This window comes from Sciurus carolinensis, chromosome 5, assembly GCF_902686445.1.
Source record: "Sciurus carolinensis chromosome 5, mSciCar1.2, whole genome shotgun sequence".
Taxonomy (NCBI): Eukaryota; Metazoa; Chordata; class Mammalia; order Rodentia; family Sciuridae; genus Sciurus; species Sciurus carolinensis.
Genome location: NC_062217.1, coordinates 123381670 through 123408031, shown reverse-complemented (window position 1 = coordinate 123408031; position 26362 = coordinate 123381670). Strand labels below are relative to the sequence as shown.

The following is a 26362-nucleotide window of genomic DNA, read 5'->3' as shown; positions in this document are numbered from 1 at the left end:
CTTATATTCCAAATTTTAGTTTTCTTTTAAGTTTCTCTTGCTACTTTTTCTGATACTCAGTATTATCATTCTTATAAGGTTTTTTCCTTTGGTACTGGGGATTGAACCTAGGGGCACTTTACCACTGAACTACATCCCTGGTCCTTTTTATTTTTCATTTTTGAGACAGTCTTGCTAAGTTGCAAAGCTGCCCTTGAACTGGGATCCTGCTACCTTAGCTTCCTGAGGTGGTGGGATTATAGGCATTACACTGTGCCAGGCTTGTATAACCCATTTTTAAATGACTAACATGGCTTTTAGGTGCTGAAATATGTTCATATCTATTAGTCAAATGCTCTAATATATAGAGAAATGTAGATGTTATTAGTGAATCATCAGAGCATCATTTTTCAAAGCAAGATGATTTCAGCTGGGCATGGTGGCACACACTCGTAATCCCAGCAACTCAGGAGGCCAAGGCAGGCAGATTGTAAATTCAAAGTGAGCATCAGCAATTTAGTGAGACCCTGTCTCTAAATAAAAAATTAAAAAGACCTGAGACTGTGGCTTAGTGATTAAGTGCCCCTGGGTTTAAATACACAATAAAAAAGATCTGGGAATGTGGCTCAGTGGTTAAGTGCCCCTGGATTTAATCCATGGTACCCTTCCCACCTCCCCCCACCAAAAAAAAAAAAAAAAAAAAAAGCAAGATGATTTTATTCTTGGTGAGAACGGAGGGTTGGGTAAACACTGAAGTGTCAATATAGGCTGCAAATTTTTTGGTGGGCAGAGGCTTGTAAATTTTGAAATTATTTTACCTTGTAAATACTCACCAGTTGAATATTCTTTGGAATGTAGCAGATACCTAATCTGAGACAACTGAATTGAAATAAATTAGTCTTTCTTTTCTCTTTGTATATGTGTATGCACACTTTTTCATTTTCTCACTTTTTTTTTTTCTTTTTGGCTGCTGGCATGGGCTGACACAGAACAATATTGGAAAGATTACTTTAATTTGGCCTGAATGAGATTGTCCACTATAAATGTCATGCTGGCCTTAATCAGTCTGAAGTACTTCCTTCCTGCTTTCAGGAAGACTGCATACTGACAGGGCCTGCTTTTTGCTTTTACATCAGGTCCTGATAACAGCAGGAAATAAGCACAGCATAGAAGAGGAAATAAGTAAGGGACCATTATCTACATTATATGGAAGGGATTTTAGTGATATTAGGATGACAGCAGATGGCTATAAAAACCTGTAGGCATTTTCCAGGAGTACTTTAAACTTAGGCCTCCAATTTAGGTGAGTTTCCTTCTAGAAACTTTGAAGAACATGTATTTGTTCACAAAAGTAGCAGTTGTTTCCTGTGTTGCATTTGGTCTGTTTTGGTTCCTCTGAAACTCACCTGACATTTCTGATAGAGTTTTATCATCTCTAAAATATGGATGTTCTCTGTATTCCCTTATGTAAGACATGGGAAAAGGATCATAACTCTTTTTTGCGGGGACAGATGGGGTCTTGTTATGTTGCCCAGGCAGACCTCACACTCACTGGCTCAAGTGGTCTTGCTACCTCAGCCTCCCAAGTAGATGGGGTGGGCTACAGGTGTGCACCACCACTGCTGGCTAAAAACAGAAATTTTTAATTTTGGTGGATTCCAGTGGTTTTTCTCTTTTTTTATTGTTCATGCTTTTTGTGTCTAAAAAAAAAACCTTTTCTCATTGTTGATATCCCTTTTTTCATTGTTGCTATTGGTAATTTGTATCCTCTCTTTTTATTCTAGTTTTTATTTATTTATTTATTTTTTGGTACCAGGGATTGAACCCAGGGGTGCTTAACCACTGAGACACATCTCCAGCCCTTTTTTAAAAAATATATATTTTATTTAGAGACAGGTTCTCATTGAGTTGCTTAGGGCCTTGTTAAGTTGCTGAGGCTGGCTTTGAACGTGTAATCCTGCTGTCTCAGCCTCCCAAGTCACTAGGATTACAAGTGTGCACCACAGTGCCTGGCTCTTATTCCTGTATTGTCTGTCTTGATGCTTATCAACAATATTGGTCCTTTTGAAAAACTGACTTTTGATTTTATCAATTTTTCTCTGTATTTTCTATTTCATTTATTTCTGCTTTTATCTTTGTTATTGTATTTTTTCTGTTTAGCTCTGTATTTAATTTGGTCTTTTTTTCCTTCTTAATGTAGAAACTTAAATCATTGATATGAAGTATTTCTTCCTAGTGTAGGCATTTAAAGCTGTTATTTTCTCTCTGCATGTTAGATCCATCCTCCAAATTTGGATATGTTGTATTTTCATGTAGTTCAAAATATTTTCTAATATATCTTGTGATTCTTATTTTAATCTATGTGTTATTTAGAAATACTTAGAGATTTTCATATTTAATTTTGATTTCTAATTTAATTCTCCTAGTTAAATAGCATTCTATTTGTTTTTCTAGTTTTCAAATGCATTTAGATCTATTTTCTGGTCTAGAATATGATCTCTCTTGGTAAACGTTCTAGGTACCTTGAAAAACATGTGTGTTCTGATGTTTTAAGTCAGGTGTTTGTCATACTCATTTTGGGATGCTTTAAGAATAATACCACAGACTGGGTGGCTTAAACAACAAATTTATTCCTCACAGTATTGCAGGCTGGAAAATCCAAGATAAGCTGCTGGCTAGTTTGGTTTCTGGCTTGCAGATGGACATCTTCATATGGTGGGGCAAAGGGATTATTGGAGAGGAAGGGAGCTCTGGTGTCTTTTTCTTCTTATAAAGGTACTAATCCCCATCATGAGGGTCCATCTTCTTAACCTAATTCAGTGGTAGAGCTTACCTAGCATGTTTAAGGCCCTGGGTTTGATCCCTAGTATTGCAAAAATCAAAAAAGCCAAACCAAAACAAAGTGAAACAAAACTACAGTCCATACAATGTTCTATAACCTTTTTAGAGTTCATGCTAGTTGCTTAGTGATTATTTGTATCTTCTGTAACTATATTAAGTAAATTAATTCTTAATTTCTGAGAGAGGAGGGTTGAAATCTCTTAACTGTAATTGTGAATTCACTTTCTCTTTTCAATCTATTGACTTTTTTCATGTTCTCTTGTTGAGAATTGATCCTTTTATAATTATGAAATGTTCCTCTTTATCTCTGCATTATTCTAAAGTCTATTTTTTTTGATGTTAATATAGCTATTCTAGCTTTCATTTGACTAGTATCTACATATTATTAATATATATATTTCCATTCATTTTATTTTACCATATTTGTACCTTTGTGTGCAAAAAATCTTACAGATGACATCCATATTGGTTTTGGATATTTTTTTTTTTTGTGTTTTAAAATCTTTTCTCATATCTCTGCCTTTTAACTGGAGTGATTAGGCCATTTACATTTAATGTATTCTAGCTATGGGTTGGTTTAAATCTACTATCTTTCTCCCTCTTCCTATTGTGTGTGTGTGTATGTGTGCCTGTGTGTGCACGTGCGCGTAGTCTGGGGATTGAACCCAGGGGTGCTTTGGCACCGAGCTACATCCTAGTCCTTTTTATTTTTTATTTGAGACAGGATCTCACTTTGTTGCCTAGATTGGCCTTGAACTTGTGATCCTCTTGCCTCAGCCTCCTAAGTAGCTGGGATTATAGGCATGTGCCACCACGCCTGGTTAGGCCTACCCCCTTGTATTTCCTACCATTTTTTTGACTTGAGGGTTTTGTATTGTTTATGCTAGTTTCTGATAAGAAATTTGTGGTCATTCTTTGTTTTCTGTGTATAATCTTATCTGCCTTCCCCCCCCCCCAACCCACATTGGAACTAATTTCAAATTTATAGAAAGTTGTAAAAGATAGTATAAGGAATACCCACATATGTTAATGCCAGTGTGATCTAATACTGTCCTTTATAGCATTTCTCTCATCTAGTACAAGGTCCAGAGTCAGGTCAGGCAGTGCATGTAGTGGTTTTGTTTTTGTTTTTGCGGTGCTGTGGTTAAACCCAGGTTCTCATATAGGATAGGTAAGTCCTTGAACCCTGAGATACACTCCCAGACAGCATGTAGTTTTTAGTCTCTTTAATCTCTGTGTGTGTAACTGGGGATTAAATCCATGGGTACTTTACCACTTAGCTGCATCTCAATCCCCTTTTTATTTTTTGTTTTGAACAGTGCTTTGCTAAGTTGCTGAGGTTGGCCCAGAACTTGGGATCTTCCTCTTTAGCCTCCTGAGTCACTGGGATTACAGATATGCAGCACCATACCTGGCATCTTATTATCTTCTTATACCAAGAACATTTTCATAGCCTTTGTGAATTTTATGCAATTAACAGTTTCAAAGAATATAGTCCCCTTCAGCTTTTTTCCCTAAATTTTGTGGTTATTTCATGCTTTCTTATGTTTAACTTAAAGTTATGTGTTCTTAGTATAGTTCTGTATAGATGATGATGTGTCCTCAGGCTATCACATCTAGGGACACATAATAATCATCTGTCTTTCATAGGTGATGTTATACTGAGTGAAGATATTGCCTATTTATCCTAAGTATAATGACAATGTTTTATTTCTGTCTTTGCAACTAACAGGCAGTCAGTAGGGAGATACTGAAGGCCATGCAAATATCTTTATCTTGATCAACAACATCTCCTGTGTCTAGCATCCATAGATGCTTCTTGCCTGATGCAGTCTATACCCTTTTGATTGCAGAATGATCACTTTCTTATTCTGGAGTTCTACTCTGCATTTAGTATTTAGCTTTCTGTACTCTTCTATAAGGTGACCTTCTTTTTCCCTTATTTATTTATTTATTTATTTATTTTGCAGTGCTGGGGACTGAACCCAGGGTCTTCAACATGCTGAGCACACACCATTGAGCTATATCCCCAGATCCTTCTCTGCTCATCCCCTACCCCACCTCCCTTTTTAAAATTTTTTATTTTTTGGTACTGGTTATTGTGCCTAGGGGACCTCTACCATTAAGCTACACCCCCAGTGCTTTTGGTTAGTTAATTTAGAGGTAGGGTCTTACTAAGTTGCCGAGGCTGGTTCAGGCATGGCAGTCCTCCTGCCTCAGCCTCCCCACATGGTGGGATTACAGGTGTGTATTATTGGTGTTGTTTCATGAGTTTTTCTTTTTTCAAGTACTTATAATTTATTGCTGTGCTTTATTATTTTGCTGCTTAAATCATCTCAGATATGTATCTCGAACCTTTCCTGAATTTGTATCTTCTCTGGGTCTTTTTGTGCCTGCTTTTGTCAAATTCCTGTGCAATATTGCTGCTTGTATTTTATTATTTATTTATTTAATTTAATTTATTTTTTTGGTATCAGGGATTGAACTCCAGGGGCCTTAACCACTGAGTCACATCCCCAGCTCTTTTTAAATTTTGAGACAGGGTCTCTCTAAGTTGTTCAGGGTCTTGCTAAATTGCAGAGGCAGACTTCGAACTTTCAATCCTCCTGCCTCAGTCTCCCTAGCCACTGGGATTTCAGGCATGTGTCACCACACTTACCATGTGGCTGCTTTTAAATGTCATTGAGATATCATTGAGTCTTCCTTCTGTGGCTTCTTGGAACCATGGGATTTCTGTTGCATCCTCTGCCTGTAATCTCTTGCCCCCTGATGCTCATAGGTCTGCAGCTCTCTCACACCATGGTGCCTTGCACTGCCAATATCCAGACATGCCATCTTTCCCATCTCTCTGCCCTGGAGTCCCAGTAGCTCTCTGAGTCTGCTAAGACAGAAACCAGTTCTCAAGCAGACCCTAAATGATTTAAAACATTGGGCAGGTTCTACTCTTTTGCTTTCATCCTGAGGGTGGAAGTAGGGCAACTTTTTGTTAGTGGGATGAGGTGGGGCAAGGGTGAGTGAAAATGCCCCAGAATTCCCTATTTTTAAGTGTGACTTTTTCTTGGTCAGATGTGTGTTTGGTTGTGGCAACTTCTTAACTGGTCTCTAGAGTTCTCACAAAACCAATTTGGTGTGTGTTCTGTTTATTTGGTGTTTCTGTGGAGGAATGAGGCCTGGAGCTTTCTCATCTGCTGTCTCACTGATGGCATTTCAGGTTTGGTTAATTTTCAGCTATTATTTCTTCAGATATCTTTTTTCTTTTTTCTCCTCTTTTTGAGCTTTAAGCACATATATATTAAACTACTTGATAAATTGGTACACAGGTTGCTGAAGTTGTCCTTTTGTTTCCCAGACTGTTTTTTTATCTTTGTTTCAATTTGAATAGTTCCTGTATTTATGTCTTCATGGTCACTGATTTTTTTTTTTTTAAGTATCCAATTTATTGTTAATCCTATTCAACAGGATATATATATATATATATATATATATATATATATGTATGTATATGTATATATGTATGTGTGTATATATATATATGGATATATATATTAATCTCTTGAGGTTCTGTATGATACTTTTTTTTTTCCCCCCTTTTGGGTAGTAAGTGTTGAATCCAGGAGGGTTCTACCTGTGAGCTATATCCACAGCCCTTTCTTTTATTTATTTACTTTTTAAATTTTATTTTAAGACAGGGTCTCACCAAGTTCCTGAGACTGGCCTCCAATTTGTGATCTTCATACTTCAGCCTTCCAAGTTGCTGGGATTACAGGAGTGTGCCACTGTGCCCAGCTCCATTTTTTTTTTTTTAAATATTTTTCTCTTCTCTCCTCAGTATCTTCATGTTTTCCTTTGAATAGCTGAGTTTATTCATAATGACTTTTTTTTTTTTTCCCTCCCAGTGCTGTGGGTCAAACCCAGGGACTTGCATGTACTAGGCAAATGCTGTACCTCTGAACTGCATCCCCAGCCATGGCTATTTTAAAGTCATCTTTGAGGCTGGGGACATAGCTCAGTGGTAGAGCACTTGCCTAGCTTGTATAAATGCCCTGGTTTCAATCCCCAGTATCACACACATTAAAAAAAAAAAAATTGTCTACTAATTCCATTATCTCTATCATTCTAGGTCTGTTTCTATTGACTGATTATTCTTCAGAGTATTGGTAACATGTTTCTGCTTTTTGTGTATCTGGTCATTTTTACTGGATGCTGGACATTGTAAATTTACTTTATTGAGTGAAAAAAAATTTTTTTTCTTTCTTGAGATGGGGTCTTGTGTTGCCCATGTTGGCTTTTTTAAAGCCCTGGGCTTAAGTGATCCTCCTGCCTCAGCTGCCTGAGTAGCTGGGAATACAGGTATGTGCCATCACGCTCAGCTTCTTTTTTTCTTTAAAGAGTTCTTAAACTTTGTTCCAGAAGAATTTATTTGGGATCAGTGTAATCATTTCAAAGATTTTTTAAAAAGCTTTTGAAGGATAGACCTAGAGTATTTTTTTAGAAATATTGAGCTTCATTACTAAGGTGCGACCCTCTTGGAGTCTCTATACAGTGCTCTGTGTATTGAGTAAGAAGTCTGTCCACCTTGGCTGGTGGGAACTTGAGTGTTTCTCTGGGCTTGAGCTTTGGGAATTGTTTACTTTACAGCTCCCTGATAGTTGTTTTTTATATGTATTATAGATTTTACCCTATGCTTGTACAGATTGTTATTCACCTGAAGTCTTTTTTTTTTGGTTGGGGGAACACTGGGCTGTGGCTGCCACGTCCTGTGTGGTTGAGAAAAGGAGGACTGCTGGAGGACAATGTTGGCTATAAATCAATTAATTACCCATAAACTTATCTAATCAATAAACACACAAGAGCCAATACTCTTTTTAAATGGGAGGGGGCATGATGGGTCGGGCCATACCAGATCTGACCTCTGACAATGTGGAGTAGCCCAACTGTCTTTTATTTATAGTCGCACATGTAAAGGGGTCTGGAACGGGAGGGACTTCTTCTGTGATGAACAGGATGGGGTGGAGTTATGGGAGCCTATTTGCTCAGGTAAACAATCAGATAACCAGGCAGGGAACCACCCCCACAGTGCCACATACTCCTCGGCAATCTGGGACAGGCCTGTCTGCCAGTTCCTAGAAGTTAGACCTCTGTGTCCTGAGGCTCAGCCTTGTCTAATTCTGCTGAATAAGGATGGCTTCCTACACTGGGCATTGAACCCAGGGGCCCTTTGCCACTGAGCTACATGTGTGGTCTTTTTATTTTTTATTTTGAGATAGGGTCTTGCTGAGTTGCTTAGAGCCTCACTAGGTTGTTGAGACTGGCTTTGAACTTGCGATCCTCTTGCCTCAGCCTCCTGAGTTGCTTGGTTTACAGGTATGAGCCACTGTGCCTTGGCTTAGCTGAAGTCTTAGGGAGACCTTTATGTAGGTTTCTGGATCCCTTCTCCCCCTCCCATTGCCCCCCTTGGCTTTTTCCTGCAAATTTTGGCCCTGCAAATTTTCTTAGCCTTAGCATCCCAAATTCATTGGGGCCACTAAGTAGGCTTTGTTTTGGTTCTCCACTCTGTGCCACTGTCAGAAAGCTGCCTCTTTGCAAAAAGCCATGTTGGGGCCCAGTTTGTTTATTTCCCGTTTTAGGGATCACAGTCTGGCAATGTTTGGTGTCCAGTATCTGAAACCATTTACTTTTTACATTTTGTCTAGTTTCTAGTTATTGATCGTAGCAGGACAAGTCCTATAGGAGTTAATTCTTTGTGGGCAAAAGGAAAAGTTATAATACATTTTCTTATTGAGGTACATTCACATTTTTGATGTATTCACTACATTTTGTAATCAATACCACTATCGAATTCCAGAATATTTCCATCACCTGAAAAAAAAAAGCTCATATCTATTAAGCTGTCACTCCTGGTTGAGCTCTTCCCCCAGTTTCTGACAATTGCTAATCTGCTTTTGGTTGCTGTGAATTTGCTTATTTTGAATATTCATATAATAGAATAATACAATATGTGGCCTTTTGTGTCTGGCATCTTTCACCTGATGAACAGGATTGTTCTGCGTTCTGGGATTTTATGAGGAATGCTGCTGTTTAAGCATTTTTTTTCTGCTTGTTAATGTGTAATAATGTAAATGATTCTGACTTTATCAGTAATTTTATTCACTCAATCAGAATCGAGTGATATGTACAATAGCAAATAGTTATTTGTGTGCATTGTGCTAGATAGTGTTCTAAATGCCTCCAGTGTTTATTTTGTTTAATCTTCAGCCCATACCTTAAAGGGTAGTTATTTCTATCCCAGTTTACTGATGAGGAAATGAGGTGTAGAGAAGGCAGCTTGCCAGAGGTGCCACAGCTAGTGTGTGCCAGTGTTGGAGGAGGTGATGCAGAGTTGGGTGGGATCCAGTATCTGCTCTAGTTTTTACGTTTTCATCAACCTATAGTATGATAATATCCTGTCAGTCACTGAGGAAAATTTATCTGAATCGGAAAAAATATCCTGTTTAAATTGAGGATATTTTGATGGTTGCTTGTCTGACAACCAACTACACCAATCTTTTAGCAGATACTTTCACATGGGACTAAGCTTGATTAGAATTGTGTGATAATTTGCAGTCTTTTAGAATTTAAAAAGGGACAGCAGCGCTTTGCTCTTATGCTTGGGTGTTTTGACTTCCAGTCTTTTCCTGTTTTCCTAATTGTTAAAAAGAGATGTTGTGTGGATTGGATATTATTTAAGGACTTTTGTTTTTAGGGATATCAACCTTCCTGATTCAATACTAAAAAAGGCAAGACTCTTCATCTTCTAAAAATTCTTTTTCTTTCTTTTTTTTTTTTGGTTCGAACCCAGGGGCGCTTAACCACTGAGCCATATCCCCAGGGTCTTGCTAATTTGCTGAGGGCCTGCTGAGTTGCTGAGGCTGGCTTTGAACTTGAGATCCTCCTGCCTCAGCCTCCTGAGCTGTTGGGATTATAGGTGTGTGCCACCACGCCTGGCCTAAAATTTTTAAAAAATTGATATTATTTTTGTTTATTTTTTTGAGAAGGTGAATATTCTTCTCCTTTATAGCTCATTACAAATATGTCAAGTACTTTTGGGACTCTCTGAGGTGAAAGATTCTTATGTTGAAATACCAGTTATTATTTACATTTGTACCTTGCCCTTTGAGTTTTCCATTACTACATGATAAATTACCACAATTATCACAGCCTTAAAAGAATACCCATTTATCACCTCTCAGTTCTGTATTAGTTCTACAGTTCTGTTCGAAAGACTCAGTGGACTGGACCGAGGTCTCTGTAGGGTCTCACAAAGCTGAATTCTGGGTGGGTAGCCCAGTGTGTTATCTGGAGGTTTTGGAGAAGAATCACTTTTAAGTTCATTTGGGGTTTTGGCAGAATTTAGGTCCTTGAGGCTGTAAATTAAAAAATTAAAAGAAAATTTTTGGTATTAGAGATTGAACCCAGAGCCACATCCCCAACCCTTTTTATATTTCATTTTGAGACAGAATCTTGCTAAGTTGCTTAGGGCCTCACTAAGTTGTTGAAGCTCCCCTTGAACTTGTAATCCTTCTACTACAGCCTCCCAGGTTGCTGTAGTTATGGGGTATGCCACCACATCTACCTTTGTGCCTATAGATGTGAAGACCCTGTTTCCTTGACACATGGCCACCCTGGCTTCTATCAGCTCCTTACAGTTTCTCAGATCTTTGTGACTTCTGCCACCAACCAAAGACTCAGCTTTTCATAGTTTATTTATTTATAATATATATATATATATATCATTTATACACACACACACACACACTAAATATAGATAGCTAGATTAGGCTTATTGAGATAATTGTTCTCCTTTAAGATTAGGTGAACCATTTAACTTAATCATAGGATTGATGTCACATTCACAAATTCTACCCACAATCAGAGGGGGTAGGTTATCAGGGCAAAGGTTTTCTGGGGTCATTGTGAGAATTCTGCTTAGCACAGCTTTAAATGTCATTGTTTAACTCTGTTGTGAAGGTCACATTTTTGTTTTAGTCGGCACCTCTTCTATTGCCAGTCTCATCCTACCTTTCTATCACACTTCCTTGAACTTTTCTTCCTGTCAAGTAGCTGGCCTCTTTTCCCTCTTTGTGGCATGCTTGTCCTTGACCTCACCCTTGACACTCCAAGGAAACTGAATTTACCTTTGTAAAAGTCATTTCCTGAAATTACTTTCCTTTGTGCTCATCAGTTATATAAGAAATGTTACTTGACTACAGACATTATCACTGTGATCCCTGCGCTTCAGTTCCTGAAGCCTGAGTATTTAATGTGGAATTTGGCTGCTCACAGACATTGGTAAAGTGTTTTTCATCTCTGTGATCTGCAGATAAACTGCATCTTATTTTATCACGCTTTCTACTGTCACATTAAGATTCAAAGATGTCTCACTGTCTGCAGGTTCAAGAAGTATATTACAACCCTGTATATCTCTCAATCATCCTATAGCGAGTAATGCTGCTATAATTCCACTTTATCTCACAGCAGGGTCCAGCAGAGAGCGCATCAGTAATGAAAAGCAGTAATTCAAAACTGTGGTGGAGCATTCTGAAGGCTTATAGATCTGTCTGAAGCAACAGGGGACTTCTCAGGCTGTTAGAGAACCCGAATAGGTTATAACTCCAGAGACTACATAATTCTGCTCGCATTGTAATGTGGAGGCTGACACCAGCAGAAATGGCTGATAGGTCTGGGTTCCACCTCTACTCCTCCAGATGGGATTATTTTTTGTAGTTAGAATTGTTTACTGAAGAAGAAAATTATGTATAAATACTTAATGTATAATATAGGATTCTTCATATATAAGGGGAATTGCAGGATTTGTAGGTATCTTTATGAACTAATTTAGAATGAAGATGATATAATTGTCTTTGGTCGTAAGAAAAATTGAAACTCCTGAGTTCTGATGTTGGGTGGGAAAGAAAGAAAAGGAGATGTTTAAAAGATCTATGTATTTTGCCATTTGGATGAGATAGTAGTTATGAGCAAGTTTTTGTTTTTTAATTTATTTGTATACTTTATTAAATGCATACCATATACTAAGTAGATGATTTAATACTGGGGTGGGGGTGGTGGCGGCAGCTGGGAATCTACCTTGAATTAGGTGTTGGTTGTACTTATCACAAAAGTTAGTATATTTGGGAATAAATGTAGGTTGATAGATGCATAAATAAATATATATATATATATATATATATATATATATATATATATATATATTGTGTGTGTGTGTGTGTGTGTGTGTGTGATGTTGGGGATCGAACCCATGGCCTTGTACTTGCAAGGCAAGCACTCTACCAGCTTAGCTATCTCCCCAGCCCGATAGATGCATATTTTAGTACATACATATTATGTACTAACAGTGGATTTTGCCTTTAAGATTCCCATAGTTTTCATGGGGGAAATAGACTTCTTCCAGAAATAGTTCACAGTTTGTAGGGTGAGTACTATTAGAGGGCAGTACAGTGGTACCCAGAGGAGAGACTGTAGTGTTGGAGAAGGCTCGCTAAGGGTGGTGACACCTGCACGAAGTCTTGAAGGAAGGATAGGAGTTTGTGCCAGGCCAGCAAAGGGTAGTGATGAACATTTTGGCACTTGTGAGGCGTTCAGGAAAGGGTGAGGAGTTTGTTAAGACTGGAAAGTGGATAACTAGGGAGGAGGTGGGAGTTAAGAGTGGAAAGGTAGATGGCCTTCATGTTGTGAGAAGTCTTATATTTGAACAGTTCCCATAGATGGTAAGGAACTTGTAAAGATTTTAAGCAGAGACTAATGTGGCAAATTAAGCATTGTAGAAAAATTCTTGTGAAGGCAGTGTGGAGGATGTGGTAAGAGTTAAGGAGTGAGGTACCAGAGGCTGGTACCAATTAGGAGCCTATTGAAAGAAGGAAAGAAGGCAGGGTGTGCCATATAGGGAGGGGATATATCCCATAGATATTTTAATCCTTCTCTGAAGTAGGGAGACTAGTGTTACTTATGTCATAGTTTTAGTAGGAAGAGTGAATTAGTTAATGAGTTTAAGGTATTTAGAGTAGAGCAGGACACATAGCTAGTGCTGAGTAAGTGTTAGGTCGTATTATACTCATTATAATATTTGTTATACTAAAAAGAACTTGTAATAATCCCATGGATTATAGCATGGAGGTAAGGGAAAACATGGCATCAAGTAGCAGCTGAGGTTCTAGGGATGTTGCTCAGTGGTGGCGTGCTCACCTAGCATCATCCACAGGGCCCTGGGTTTGATCTCCAGTACTGGGGTGGGGTCAGGGAGGCAGCTGAGAATCTACTTTAGATTAGGTGTTGGTTGTACCTATCACAAAAGTTAGAGTAATCAGTGTCAGTATTGGGGAATAAATGTAGGTTAGTAAGTGCATTGTTAACTACTGCTTTCAAGCAGTTTTTTGAGGCTTGATAAAAGTAGGCTTAAGTCTTCATTGTGTTCATGGAAGGTAAGTGGGTACATCCTAGTGAAAAGAGATGCTGTTTACTCCTTTGTGATGGGTAAAGATTTAGAAAATGCATTAGAAAGATCTTTTTTCTGGTCATTACAAAAGGTGATGCTTGAATATTTGTCCTTTGTTGTTAGGAAACCCTCTGCTTTCTTGTAATTATGTCTGAATGATAGAATTTTTAAGCCAGAAGACTCAGAACTCTTTTTTTCTGAAGCTTTATACAACTTAACAAGGTATTTCATTAATAACACATAGTGGCTCTCAAATCAAAGTTACCTTGATTTGAGATGAATAATGTAAATGAGTCAGCAGAGCCCAGTTTAGCTCCCAGAGTTGCTTAAAACGAGAGAAAAGATAGTATTTGTCTAGTGTTGCATAGTCATTTAAAAAGCAAGAAGAGAATGCCTGTATTTATTCCATACCGCTGTGTGCCAGAGACTTCACATGTATTTCATTTAATTCTCAGAACACACCTGATGTGGAAATAGAGTCTACTTTATAGAGGATGAAATTGAATTTCAGAGCATCTCAGTAACTCATCTCAGGTCACACTGCTGATAGGTGGCAGAATTAGAACTTGAACAGAGGCTTGTCTGGTTGCAAAACCAAATGCTCTATTTACCACTTTGCCTTATTTAACTTTTTTATGCGAATGAGGTTTATATCTCTTGCCCAGAAGTGGTTTTATGGAATTTGGCCATGAAATAATAAGGAAAAGAAAATATAATGAGCAAAAGGAAGAACCTCTGTGGTTTATTTTCTCTTTTCCCTCTTCTTTTTCCTCCTCCCCTCTCTCTTCTCCTCTTCCTCTTTCTTTTCCTCTTTCTCCTCCTCCTTCCCCTTTTCCTCCTCCCCCTCTATTATTCAGGTTGAACCCTGGGCTGTACCACTGAGCTACACCCCTAGCCCTTTCATTTTTAATTTTGACACAGGGTCTTAAGTTGCTGAGGGTCTAACTAAGTTTCTGAGGCTGACTTGGAACTTGATATCCTCTTGCCTTAACTTCCCAAGTTGCTGAAATTACAGGTGTATGCTGCCTGGCTCCTCTTTTTCTTTACATAGAATATCCGGAACTGGATTGATGAATCCTTTAAAATTTCAGTTTTGTTAGCAGACTTATTTATGGATTTTTTTTTTTTTTCGGTGCTGGGGATTGAACCCAGGGCCTTGTACTTGCGAGGCAAGCACTCTACCAACTGAGCTATATCCCCAGCCCTATTTATGGATTTTTGTGGGAATACTTTAAAAAAATTGTTGGACCTTTGACTTAGAGGTTAAATAGGCCATCTCCCTTATTTTATACAGTAGAAAACTAGGTTCTAGAAAAGTGAAATGACTTGCCTAATTATGACTGGTTTGTAACAAGAGTTGGAATTAAAAACCTAAGACTATATTTCAGGTTAAGGCACAGACCTTTGTTATTCGGGCATTCCTAAAAGATGATATATGTGTATATAACTTGAAGATTACTATTTCTTTTTTGTCTTTGGCAGTCAGCATGTACCATCAAAAGCAGAGTGCTATAAATTATTTACATTCTGGGTGCTACACATTTGGATCAGATTCTTAGAAGTTCTTTTCTTAACATCATGTTAATGGAGCATGACCTTATGGTCTAAGTCTGAAGAAACACTTCCCTTTTGCATGCTGACAGCCCTGGCAGATGCACCTACATTATGTTCCCATCTGTGTGAAAGGGTGGTTGAGCTTTAAGGAAGCAGAGAGAATGTTCCATGGTTAACTGATCCATACTACTCTCTATTGAATTTCCCCACAAGCTTGACATTTTTAGAATTATATTGCCAGCAGTTCTGCCTCAGTGGATCCCGGAGTGCTGGATTAAAAGAGAAATCAGTGAAGGGCCTGTGTGATGATGTGGTGATTGCTGGTGGTAAATCATAAGCTACAGTTTGATTGTACCTGGGACTGCTGAGTCAGGACATGACCTTGAGTTCTGAACTCTGTCTGACTTAGGCCTGCATACAGGTTTTCTGTGGAGGTAGCTTTTAGATGCAAAAGCTCCCCGCTTATATAGCAAATAAAGAAACTGAGGCTTGGAGATGTTATAACTTAGCCATAAAGAAGCATATTTATTTTCATCTTGACAGATCTGCCCCAGGAAATTTCTGTTACACTTCATTCTTTACTTCTTTCTGCTGGTAGAAGGTCAATACCATTAAAATTTTCAGGCGCCAGCCTGGGTGACCAACCTAATGGAGCAAAATAGTTCCAGCTTCGAATAATGGTGAACTTGGAGCAGGGCCCAGTGTAATTAAACCCCTGGAGTAGAGAATTTGATATTGGTCTTTATTTCATTGAACAGGCTTGTGGCAGAAATATGATATATTCTGAGCAAAGAAAAACAGTGACTCTAGAGATTCAAACTTGAAAACAAATTATCTTTACTCTTTTTGTTTTTAATATAACACAAGATAAGCTGGGTGGGGTCCCAGCTACTTGGGAGCCTGAGGCAGGGTCTTTGCACATTCTCGGACAGCTTCAGCAACTTAGTGAGACTGTGTCAAAATAAAAAAGACTGGAGATGTCGCTCAGTGGTAGAGTGCTTGCCTAGTGTGAATCCCTGGGTTCAATACCTAGTACCACAAGAAAAAAAAAAAAAAAAAAGAAAGAAAAAAGACTATGCAGAAATAAATGAATACATTTATAACCAGTGTGCAGGCTGGGATATTTAACCTTCCTATTACTCCACACTTCCTCATCTTGCCTGTCTGCATACCATGAAAGACATTTATGTCTTGACTTTTACAACATCACATCCTTAGTTTTGTTCTATTACTCAAATGTTTATCCACAAAGATGCCTTAGAAAAACTTTTTTTTTTTTTTTTTTTGCACTGGGGATTGAACCCTGGGTGGTCCACCGCTGAGCTACATCCCCAGCTCTTTTAAAAAATATTTTTATTTTGATATAGGGTCTCACTAAGTTGCCCAGGTGGCCTTGAATTTGTGATTCTCCTGTCACAGCCTCCCTGGGATTATAGGCATGTGTTACAGTGCCTGGTTTAGAAAATCATTTGTGCGTTTGTGTCAAAGTGGGGTAGGGAGAGCATATGGCTCTGGAGGGCCATCATTTTCTTTCTTTCTGAACTCTAGAGTGAGGTGCAAATGTCATGGCCCTTTATTCCTAAATACTTCAATATATATTTCTCAAGAATAGGAGTCTTTTAACTTTATAACTGTAAAGTTCTCAATAAATTTAACACTGATAGTTTTACCTAATTTACCATCCACATTTTAACTTTGTCAATTGATCCAGTCATGTCCTTTGTAGCATGCCCCCCTCTACTGCAGGATCAGGTCTAGGATTATGTTTTGTGTTTACTTATCTTTTCTCTTTAGTTTCCTTGAATCTGGAACATTTCTCTTCATTTTGGGTTTTTCTGATATTTCCTCATGAGTAGACTTAGGTTGTGCATATCTGTGTGAGTACTGCATAAGTGAAGAAATCTTCACTTTATGATGTACTTCATTGGTAATGATAACTCAAAGAATTGACTAATTTCTTCATGTATGGTTACCACTAGTTTTCCTTTCAACCTGTAAGCAATTTGTAGGGAGACGTTTAAGACTAGGCAAATATTTTACTCAATAAAACTTTCCCTTAGATTTAGTACTCTGTAATGATTCTTGCCTGAATTTTGCTGTATATCTGCAGAGTTATGATTTTCCAACTCCAATATTTTTTCTTTTCCTATTCTTTTCTTCTCTCCTTCTCTTTTTTTTTCCTCTTGCAGCAGTGGAGGTTGAACCCGAGGCGCTCTAACTACTGAGATACATTAACAGCCTTTTTAATGGTTAGAGATAGCATCTCACTAAATTGCCAAGACTGGCCTTGAACTTGTGATCCTCCTGCCTCAGGCTCTAGAATAGTGGGATTACAAGCGAGTGCTACTATACCCAGCCATTGTTTTTTCTGTTTATCACTTGACATTCAGTATTCTGCAGTAAAAATAACCCTCTCTTCTCATCTGTTACCTATCTTTATCAATTATTGATGAAGAATCACATATTTCTACTTTTTAAATATCTTATGAAATTAGTACATCTGCTAATTATTTCAGTGCTCACACTATTTCTTATTTAACCAATGGGGGCTCCTTTAAGCTGGTTCCTTTTTGTTTTTGTTCTCCTGGCATTTCCATACTTTATGGTATGACAAGATGTTCCAGGCTTATCTTCCCTGCCCCAGCCGTGGAATCAGCTACTTCTCCACGAAATTCAGGTTCCTTTTAGTAGGAAGTGGCACCAGAGACCAGAATTTGGGTATACTGAGGCTGTCTTTTCTTTTAGCCCTTTCAGTAGAATAGATCTAGGAAATATAGGTATATGTATATACATACAAATGTACGTGTTTATATGTACACACATGCACTTACATATGTACATATTTATGCATATACATTTTAGAAATCCAGAGTTCACAAAGTTAGCCCCCATCTTAGTTCATTCCCACAGGGTCTTTCTTGCTCTCCTCCATTCTGTATTTGTATGTCCCTCCCTCCACAATAAGAACTCTGGCTTCCAACATCATCAACATCTTTACTCAATTGCTCAGTTCCATGATGCATATAAAATAGTTTTTATTTGCTTTTCCCATACTTCCACAAGAAATAAACCTACTAAAAAGAACTCAAGAAAAAAATTCAGGGCTTGTCTGTAGTTCTTACCACCCAACATCTGCTGAAAACTGAGAAATGAAGAATATTTTGTTCACTAGTTCTCCCCTGTCCTTTTGTCTCCCCCTGTATTGGGGATTGAACTCAGGGTCTTGCTGTACCACTGAGCTACAGCTCTAGCCCTTTATTTTAATTTTATTTCAAGTCAGGTCTCACTAAGTGACTCAGGCTGGCCTTGAAGTTGTGATCCTTCTAATTTAGCCTCCCGAGTAATTGGGATTATAGGTATATTACACTGTGCCTGACTTCATTTCTATTTTTATTTAATGAGTGAAATTGCACATCTTTCCATGTTTGAATCATTATTTTTTTTAAAGTTCCTATATGTTAGGGATATTATTAGCCCTTTATCTTGAGACATATTTTGTTATTTTCTTCCAGTATGTTTTCTTTTGACTTGATGATTTTTTTTCCTTTGTAAAAGTTTTTTCTTTTATTTTTTCTTTCTTTCTTTTTTTTTTTTTTTTTTTTTTTTTGGTGATAACAGGGATTGAATCCAGGGCTCACACTTGCTAGGTTGTATTACTGATCTACATCCCCAGCCTTTTTTTTTTTTAATTTAGGGAAAGGTTTTACTAAGTTGTTAAGACTGACCTTGAACTTGTAATTCTCCTGCCTCAGCTTCCCAAGTAATTGGGATGATAGATATGCATCACCATACCATGCTAAAGTTTTCTATTTTGAAGTAGTCAAATTTAAGTCTTTTATCGCAATTGGAATTGTAGCCTTTTTGTACCTTCAGGTGAAGGAAGAATTCATGTTTTCTTCTAGTACTTGTGTACTTTCAGTTTTTTACATTTCAGTCTCTTATTTGGAGTTTATTCTTGTGTAAAATCAAAGAGTGGATATCATTATATTATTTTTCCAAATGGCTGTTCAGTTGCCTCAGCATAGTTATGTATACGGATGTAACTCAACTATAGAGTGCTTGCCTGGCATGCCTGGGCCCTGGGTTCTATCCTTGGAGCCTCAAAAACAAAACATATTTGATTTGATGTGCCATCTTCATCAGATGTTCTGTGTAATCACAGTATTTTTAACATTATAGGTTGAAAAACCTTTGGAAAGTCATCAAATAGAAAAGGTCAGATAGGATACAACCACATATAAACTGTTCAGTAAGGAGAGCTTTGAGTTATAGGTGATAATTCCTTGTTTCAGGGTTATTAGGATGCTTTGAGAAAGAAATGGCATAGACACATATTTATATACAACAGCTTTATTGAGGTATATTTTATATATCACAAAATTCACCCATTTTAAGTGTAAAATTCAGTGATTTTTAGTAAATTTTTGTCACCACAATTCAGTTTTAGAAGATTTCTGTTACCCCAGAAATCTGTCACCCTAGAAATTTCTGTCACCTTGTGCCTTTTTGCAATCCTTTCCTCACCCTAGGCAACCGTTTATCTGCTTTCCATTTCTGTAGGTTTGCCTTCTCTGGATATTTCAAATAAATGGAATTATATAAATAGCTTTTAAAAAATTTGTCTTCTTTTATTTAACATATTGTTTATTGTTGTTCCATATTGTTGTATGTATTGGTAGTTCATTACTTTTTTGGATGAATAGGATTCTGTTTGGTTGAATTACATTTTATTAATTATTAATATGGCTGTATTATATTTTATTCTTTATTCACCATTTGGATATTTGGATTATTTCTTTTCTAGGGATATCAAATAATACTGCTGTGAAATTCCTTGCAAGTCTTTATATAGACCTTTGTTTTAATTTCACTGGGGAGAATCTTCGAGTGAAATGGCTAGGTTGCACTCTAAACTTATGTTCCACTTTTGAGTAACTGGTAAACAGTTTTCCAAAGTGTCCGTTTATTTTACATTTACCTGTTACATAACTGAGAAACTGCTCAATTTTCTCTAAGTCCTCATTGTTTTAGTCAACTTTTTCATCACTGGGACTAAAATACCTGACAAGAACAATTTAGAGGAGAGAAACTTTAATTTGGCTCACAGTTTAAGAGGTTTAGTCTGTGGTCAGCCGACTCCATAGCTCTGGGCCCAAGGTGAGGCCGAATATCATGGTGGAAGGGTGTGGTAGAGGAAGGAGGCTCAAGAAGCAGAGAGAGAAAGAGAGAGAAAGAGAGAGAGAGAGAGAGAGAGAGAGAGAGAGAGAGAGAGAGAGAGAGAGAGCGCTCCACTCACCAGGGACAAAATGTGACCCACCTCCTTCAGCCACATCACACCTGCCCAGTAACAACCCAGTTAATCCATATCAGTGGATTAATCCACTGATTAGGTTACATTTTCACAGCCCAACCATTGTATCCCTGAACATCCTGCGTTGTCTCACACATGAGTTTTTGGGAACACGTCATATCCAATCATAAAACTTATCCACACTTGCTGTTTTTGTACCTTTTTGTACCTTTTTGATTATAATCATTCTAGTGGGTATGAAGTGATACCTCACTTTGGTTTTGAGTCACCTTTCCTTAATGACTAATGATGTCAACTACCTTCTCATGTTTATTAGTAATTCGTATATCTTTTCTTTAGTGAAATTTCTATTCATGTTTTTTTTCTCATTTGAAATTTGGATTATCTTTTTATCATTTTCTTTTTTCTTTTTTTTTTCAGTATTGAGAATTGAACCCTCGTGTGCTTTTTTATTTTTTATTTTGAAACAGGGTCTTACTAAGTTGCTTAGGGCCTCAATAATATGCTGAAGCTGGCCTTGAACTTGCAATCCTCCTACCTCAGCCTTCTGAGTCTCTGGGATCTCAAGTGTGTGCCACTGTCCATCTTATTATCACATTATTAAGAATTTTTAGCCAGGCACAGTTGAATGCACCTATAATCCCAGATACTCAGGAGGCTGAGGTGTGAGGATTACTTCAACCCTGGAGTTGGAAACTAACCTGGCCAGCATAGGGAGACCTTGTGTAAAAATTTTGAAAAAAACATATTTATATTTATTATTATGATTTGTAAATATTTTTCTCCCCAGTATTTTTCTCTGTGACTTAACTTTTCATTTTCTTAATGGTGCCTTTTGAAGCATAGGTTTTTATTTTTTTGGGTACTGGAAATTGTACCCAGAGGCACTCAACTGCAAAGTTACATCCCCTGGTCCTTTTTCATCTTTTAATTTTGAGACAGGGTCTCATTGATTTGCTGAGGCTGGTCTCCAAATTGTGATCCTCCTGTCTCAGCCTCCTTAATCTCTGGGATTATAGGTGTATACCACCATGTCCAGGAAAGCACAGATTTTTAATTTTCATTAAGTTCAATTTATTTATTTTTTTCTTTGATGGATTATGGTTTTGGTGTCATATTTTAGAAAAGAAAGATATTAAAGCTACTTTTCTTTTCATAGAATTTGATTGCTTTTATACTAATTTAGTGATTAGACCCATTCATTATGTGAGTTTTACTGGAATGCATGAGGAGTTGCTTCTCAGACTTACTCGCCTCTCAGTGGTGGTTCTATTTTCCAACTCCTTTGGGCAAATGTTATTAGGAAGATGGTTAAAAGTGCAGGTTTAGCCAGGCGCAGTGGCACATGCCTGTAATCCCAGTGGCTCAAGATGAGTGTGGAGGATTGTGAGTTCAAAGCCAGCCTCAGTGAAAGCGAGGGTTAAGTAACTGTGAGACCCTGTCTCTAAATAAAATACAAAATAAGGCTGTGAATTTGGCTCAGTCGAGTTCCCCTGAGTTCAATCCCTGGTACCAGGGGAAAAAAAAAAAGTGCTTTGGGGCTGACCACTTAAGTTTGATTTTTTAATTTCATCCCTTCTCAGCATAGCAACCTTGGGAAAGTGACTTATTTTGTCAGTGCCTCAGTTTCCTCACTTGTAAAATGTGGTTGATAATAGTACTCAAAGGACATCTATAAAGTGCATAGAAAATGCCTGGAGTTGCAGAATAAGGGCCCAACAAATTAGCCATTATTAGGGGACCGATTCTCAATGCTGTTTGGGTTGGGGTTGTGCATATTAGAATCATTTGGGGGGCTTTACATGCCTTTTCTAGAGTGACATTTGTGCTTTGGATTAGAGCAGTTGGGTGATAAGCCTTGCACTTATCCTTTCTTGACACTTTTAAAGCTGATTGTTCCTTAAAATCACTTTCATTAAATAAGGCAATTTGGGTTGATGTGTGGAATCACAAAACTCTTCATCAGATGTAAAAATAGCGCAAGCTCCATTAACACTTAGAAAACGAATAATCTATTAAGTACTGTTGCCAAGGCAAAAATTAGGCAGTAAATTTTAGGCAAGCCAAGAACAGGATGCAAACTATCTGTGTGTTTGATAAATACATCTCTCTGTGCCTTTGGGGTGATTTTTACTAGGCCAGAGATCTGATTAAGGAACTTGCAGTTCAAAGAATTCTTGCTTTGTTCCTGTTTGGGGAAAGTCTCAACTTTTTTCTTGTTTTCATTTACAGAATTGATATTAATGATATTTGAGACTTACCTACTTTTAAAAGGGATTCATGATCTGATATGTTCATTAGTATCAAAAATACATAAAAGCCAACCCATAGTGACAAATCATAGTCCCAGCTACTCTGGAGGATGAGGCAGGAGAATCACTTGAGTGTACAAGTTCAACAACATAGGCAACCTGGGCAACATAGAGAAACCACGTCTTAAAAGAGAAAGAAAAACATGTAAAAACCTCTTACAACTGAACAATAAATAGCCAATTTGAAAATAGGCAAAGAAAGCAAATTAGTGGTTACTGGGGATGGGGAATGGGAGGGATTATTTATTTAATGGATATGAAATATTTTGATGAGTAATGAAAAGGTTTTGAAACTAAAGAAGAGCTGGTGGTTGTGTAACACCGTGATGTGCTGAATACTGTTGAATTGTTCACTTTAAAGTGGTTAATTTTATGTTAAATGAGTTACACCTCAAGTAAAAAACAAAAGATTCATGAGGTATACTTATCTTTTCTGCTTCCCAGAGGCAGAGTTATTAAAGTACAAGGAATGATGATGCTAGGAAAAGATGATCATATTTGATGTGCCAGTTCCATTATCTAACTCTCTCTCCAAATTCAGTTTTCACTTATCTTTTTGCTTGACAAAATTTATTCTTCATTTTGTTTTTCTGTGGTGCTAGGCATCGAACCTAGGGTCTCATGCATGCCAGGCAAGCGTTCTACCACTGAGCTATATCCTGGGCCCGCAGAATTTACTTTTAGCACAAAGTATTATACCTGAAAATACTGTAATATCTACTAAAAGATGAAATAGCCCTGTGTTGCCTTTTTTTTTTCTTCCTTTCTTTAATAAAAAGTATGTTACTCGTTGGGGGTGCCCATAAAGAGACCCACTTGCCCTGAAACTAATAAAGCTGGTAAGAACCAAAAGGTATTCTTCAGCCTACATTTAGATGTTGTTCTGTTTTTCCTGGGCCACACCAATCTATCAGGCTACCGTTTCCTTATGTTTTATTTAGGTGATGGGAACTGAACTGAGGGCCTCACACACACTAAATAAGCAGTCTACCATGGAGCAACATATTCCAGTACCTGAATACTTTTTTTTCTCCAGTACTGGGGATTGAATTCGACTGCTGTATCACTGGGCTACCCCCCACCCTCGCCAGCCACTCTTTCCTTTTTCTTTTGGGGTGGGGTGTCACTAAGTTTCTGAGGCTGGCCTGGAACTTGTGATCCATCTGCCTCAGCCTGCCAAGTAGCTGTGATTACAGGCATGTACCACCACATCTGGCTCCTAAATACTTTTTTACTGAGGTGAAATTCACATAACAGCAGATGAACCATTTTAAAGTGAACAGTTCAATGGTGTTTAGTGCATTTATGTTGTTGTGTAACTACTAGCTCGATTTTGTTGTACAACATTTTTATCACCTGAAAAGGAAATCCCATGTCCATGAAGCATTTGCTCCCTAATCATCCTGTCTCTAGAAGCCACCCATTTGTGTCCTGTCTTTATGTATACCTCATGTGGATCTTTCATATAAATGGAGTAATACAACATAAATGACCTGTTATGCCTGACTTCTTTCACTTAACATTATGTTTTCAAGGTTTATTCATATTGTAGCATGTATTAATACTTCACTCCTATTTATAGCTGAATAATAATCTATTATAAACAATTGTTTATCCATTAATTTGCTGATACACATTTGGACTGTTTCCTGCTTTTAGCTACGTGAATAGAGCTTCTGGGAACGTGCATGTACGTGTGTTTGAGTCTCTTTTTCATTTCTTTTGGGCACATACTTAGGAGTAGAATTGCTGTGTCATGTGATAATTCTGTTTAACATTTTGAGGAACTGCCAAAGTGTTTTTCACAGTGACTGAATCATTTTACCTTCCTAGCATTGTATTTGGGTTTCAATTTCTGCGCATCCTTGCCAGCAGTTTTTTTTTTTTTTTTCCGTTATTTTGAGTATAACTAGCCTAATTGGTATGAATTGGTACCACATTGTGGTTTTGATTTGCATTTTCTGTTGAGCATCTTCATGTGCTTTTTAGCCCGTGCATTATTCATTTATTATTCATTTATTTATTTAGTTATCTTTTTCTTTATTGAGAGCATCTGTTGATCCACAAAGTTTTTAAAATTTTGATGAAGTCAGATTTATCTCTTTTGTTGTTTACACTTTTGGTGTCATATCTAAGAATCCATTGCTAAATTCAAGGTCATGAAAATTTTTTTTTTTCCTAAGAGAAGCTTAATTTTAGCTTACTAATTTTAGGTCATTGATCCATTTTGAGTTAATTTTTTTGTACTGTAGGGGTCTGCTTTCATTCTTTTCCATGTGGGTATTCACTTGTCCCAGCATCATTTGTTGAAGAGACTGTTCTTTTCCCCACTGAATGGTCTTGTTACCTTATGAAAATCAGTTGGCCATGTATGTATGGGTTTATTTCTGAGGTCTCAATTCTGTTCTTGCCATTTACTTTTTAATTTTTTCTTTGAGGTACTGGGGATTAAACCAGGGGTGCTCTACCACTGAGCAACATCCCAGCCCTTTTATTTTGAGACAGAGTCTTGCTGTATTGCTGGGGCTGTCGAATGTGCCTCAGCCTCCTGAGTAACTGGGATTCCAGGTGTGTGTCACTTCATCTGGCACCATTCGCTTTCGTATAGACTGAATTTCTTGTTTTTCTCCCTGTGATAATAGGATCGTGGGGTTGATAGCTCCATTTTCCAGAATCCCAAAAAACTTCACCTCACTATTGGGATGTTGGTGCTTTTGAGTGAGCAAGAGATCCAGCAGACATGTGAGATGCTACAACGCTGTAAAGAGGAGTTTATTAAGTGAGTAACCTGCAAGAATGGGGAAGGCGGTAAACCTGGGCTGGTTTCTTTTTGGTATCACAGACTTGTTTTTGGACTAGGGAGCTAGATGACATAAGAACAGGTTTGTCAGCTCACCCATTTGTAGCATTTAACATTGAACTATCTCCACAATGTTGTGTTACTACAAACTTATTGGCTTAAAAGAACACAAATTATCATCTATGGGTCAGAAGACTTGTATGAATTTCATTGGGCTGAAATTATGGTGTTGGCAGGGTTATAGTTCTTTCTAGAGACTCTAGGTGATAATCCATTTCTTTGCCTTTAAAGTTCAGCTTTAAAGGTTGCCCACAGGCTAGAGGTCTCTTCTCCATCTTCAACTTTAGTAACATTGTATCTGACCCTTCCATTGCCATCTCTTTCTCTTTGGCCACCTCATGTTGTTGGCTTTTAAGCACTCATGTAGTTTGACTAAACCCACCTAGGAAATCCAGGCTGATCACCCCATATCAATCTCCTTGGCCTTAATCACATCTGTAAGATATTTAAGATAGTATATTTATAAATTCCAGAGAATAGGATGTGGACATCTGTGGAGGGCTATTATTCTGCCTATCACATTAGCTCAAACAGTATAGGAGCATTCTCTAGAAAAGTGTTCACTGTACTTCAGAAACACTTTTTCTTTTCTTTCCTCCCCCCAACCCCCTTGGTACTAGGAATTGAATCCAGGGATGCCCTACCACTAAGCTACATTCCCAGTCTTTTGTATTTTTTGTTTTGAGACAGGATCTTGCTAAGTTGCTGAGGCTGGCTTGAAACTTGCAGTCCTCCTGCCTCAGCCTCCTGGGAATTATAGGCGTGTGGAACCATGCCCGGCTTCTTTTTTATTATTTTTGAGACAGATCTTACTGTGTTGCCTAGAATGACCTCTTAACTCTCAAACCTCAAACCTCCTGAGTTGCTGGGGTTGCAGACATGAATCACTGTGCCTGGTTGTTGCCTCCACTTCCCCACCCCCCTGTTTTCTTCTTTTTTTAAAAAATATTTTTATTGTAATATTTTTATTTTTAGTTGTACATGAGTGTAGAACCTATTTTGACAGAACGTACATA

At 37.8% G+C, this 26362-nt stretch overlaps 1 protein-coding gene across 8 annotated transcripts in view; it reads left to right on the top strand.

Annotated features, from left to right (window-relative positions):
- Nucleotides 1-26362, top strand: part of Ascc1 (activating signal cointegrator 1 complex subunit 1) — a 97455-nt gene that overhangs the window by 12691 nt on the left and 58402 nt on the right. For all 8 annotated transcript variants that reach the window (XM_047551863.1, XM_047551866.1, XM_047551862.1 and 5 more), the window contains one exon: nucleotides 25129-25265. In XM_047551863.1, the coding sequence (XP_047407819.1) occupies nucleotides 25129-25265 (137 nt within the window). The remainder of the gene's footprint in view (nucleotides 1-25128; nucleotides 25266-26362) is intronic.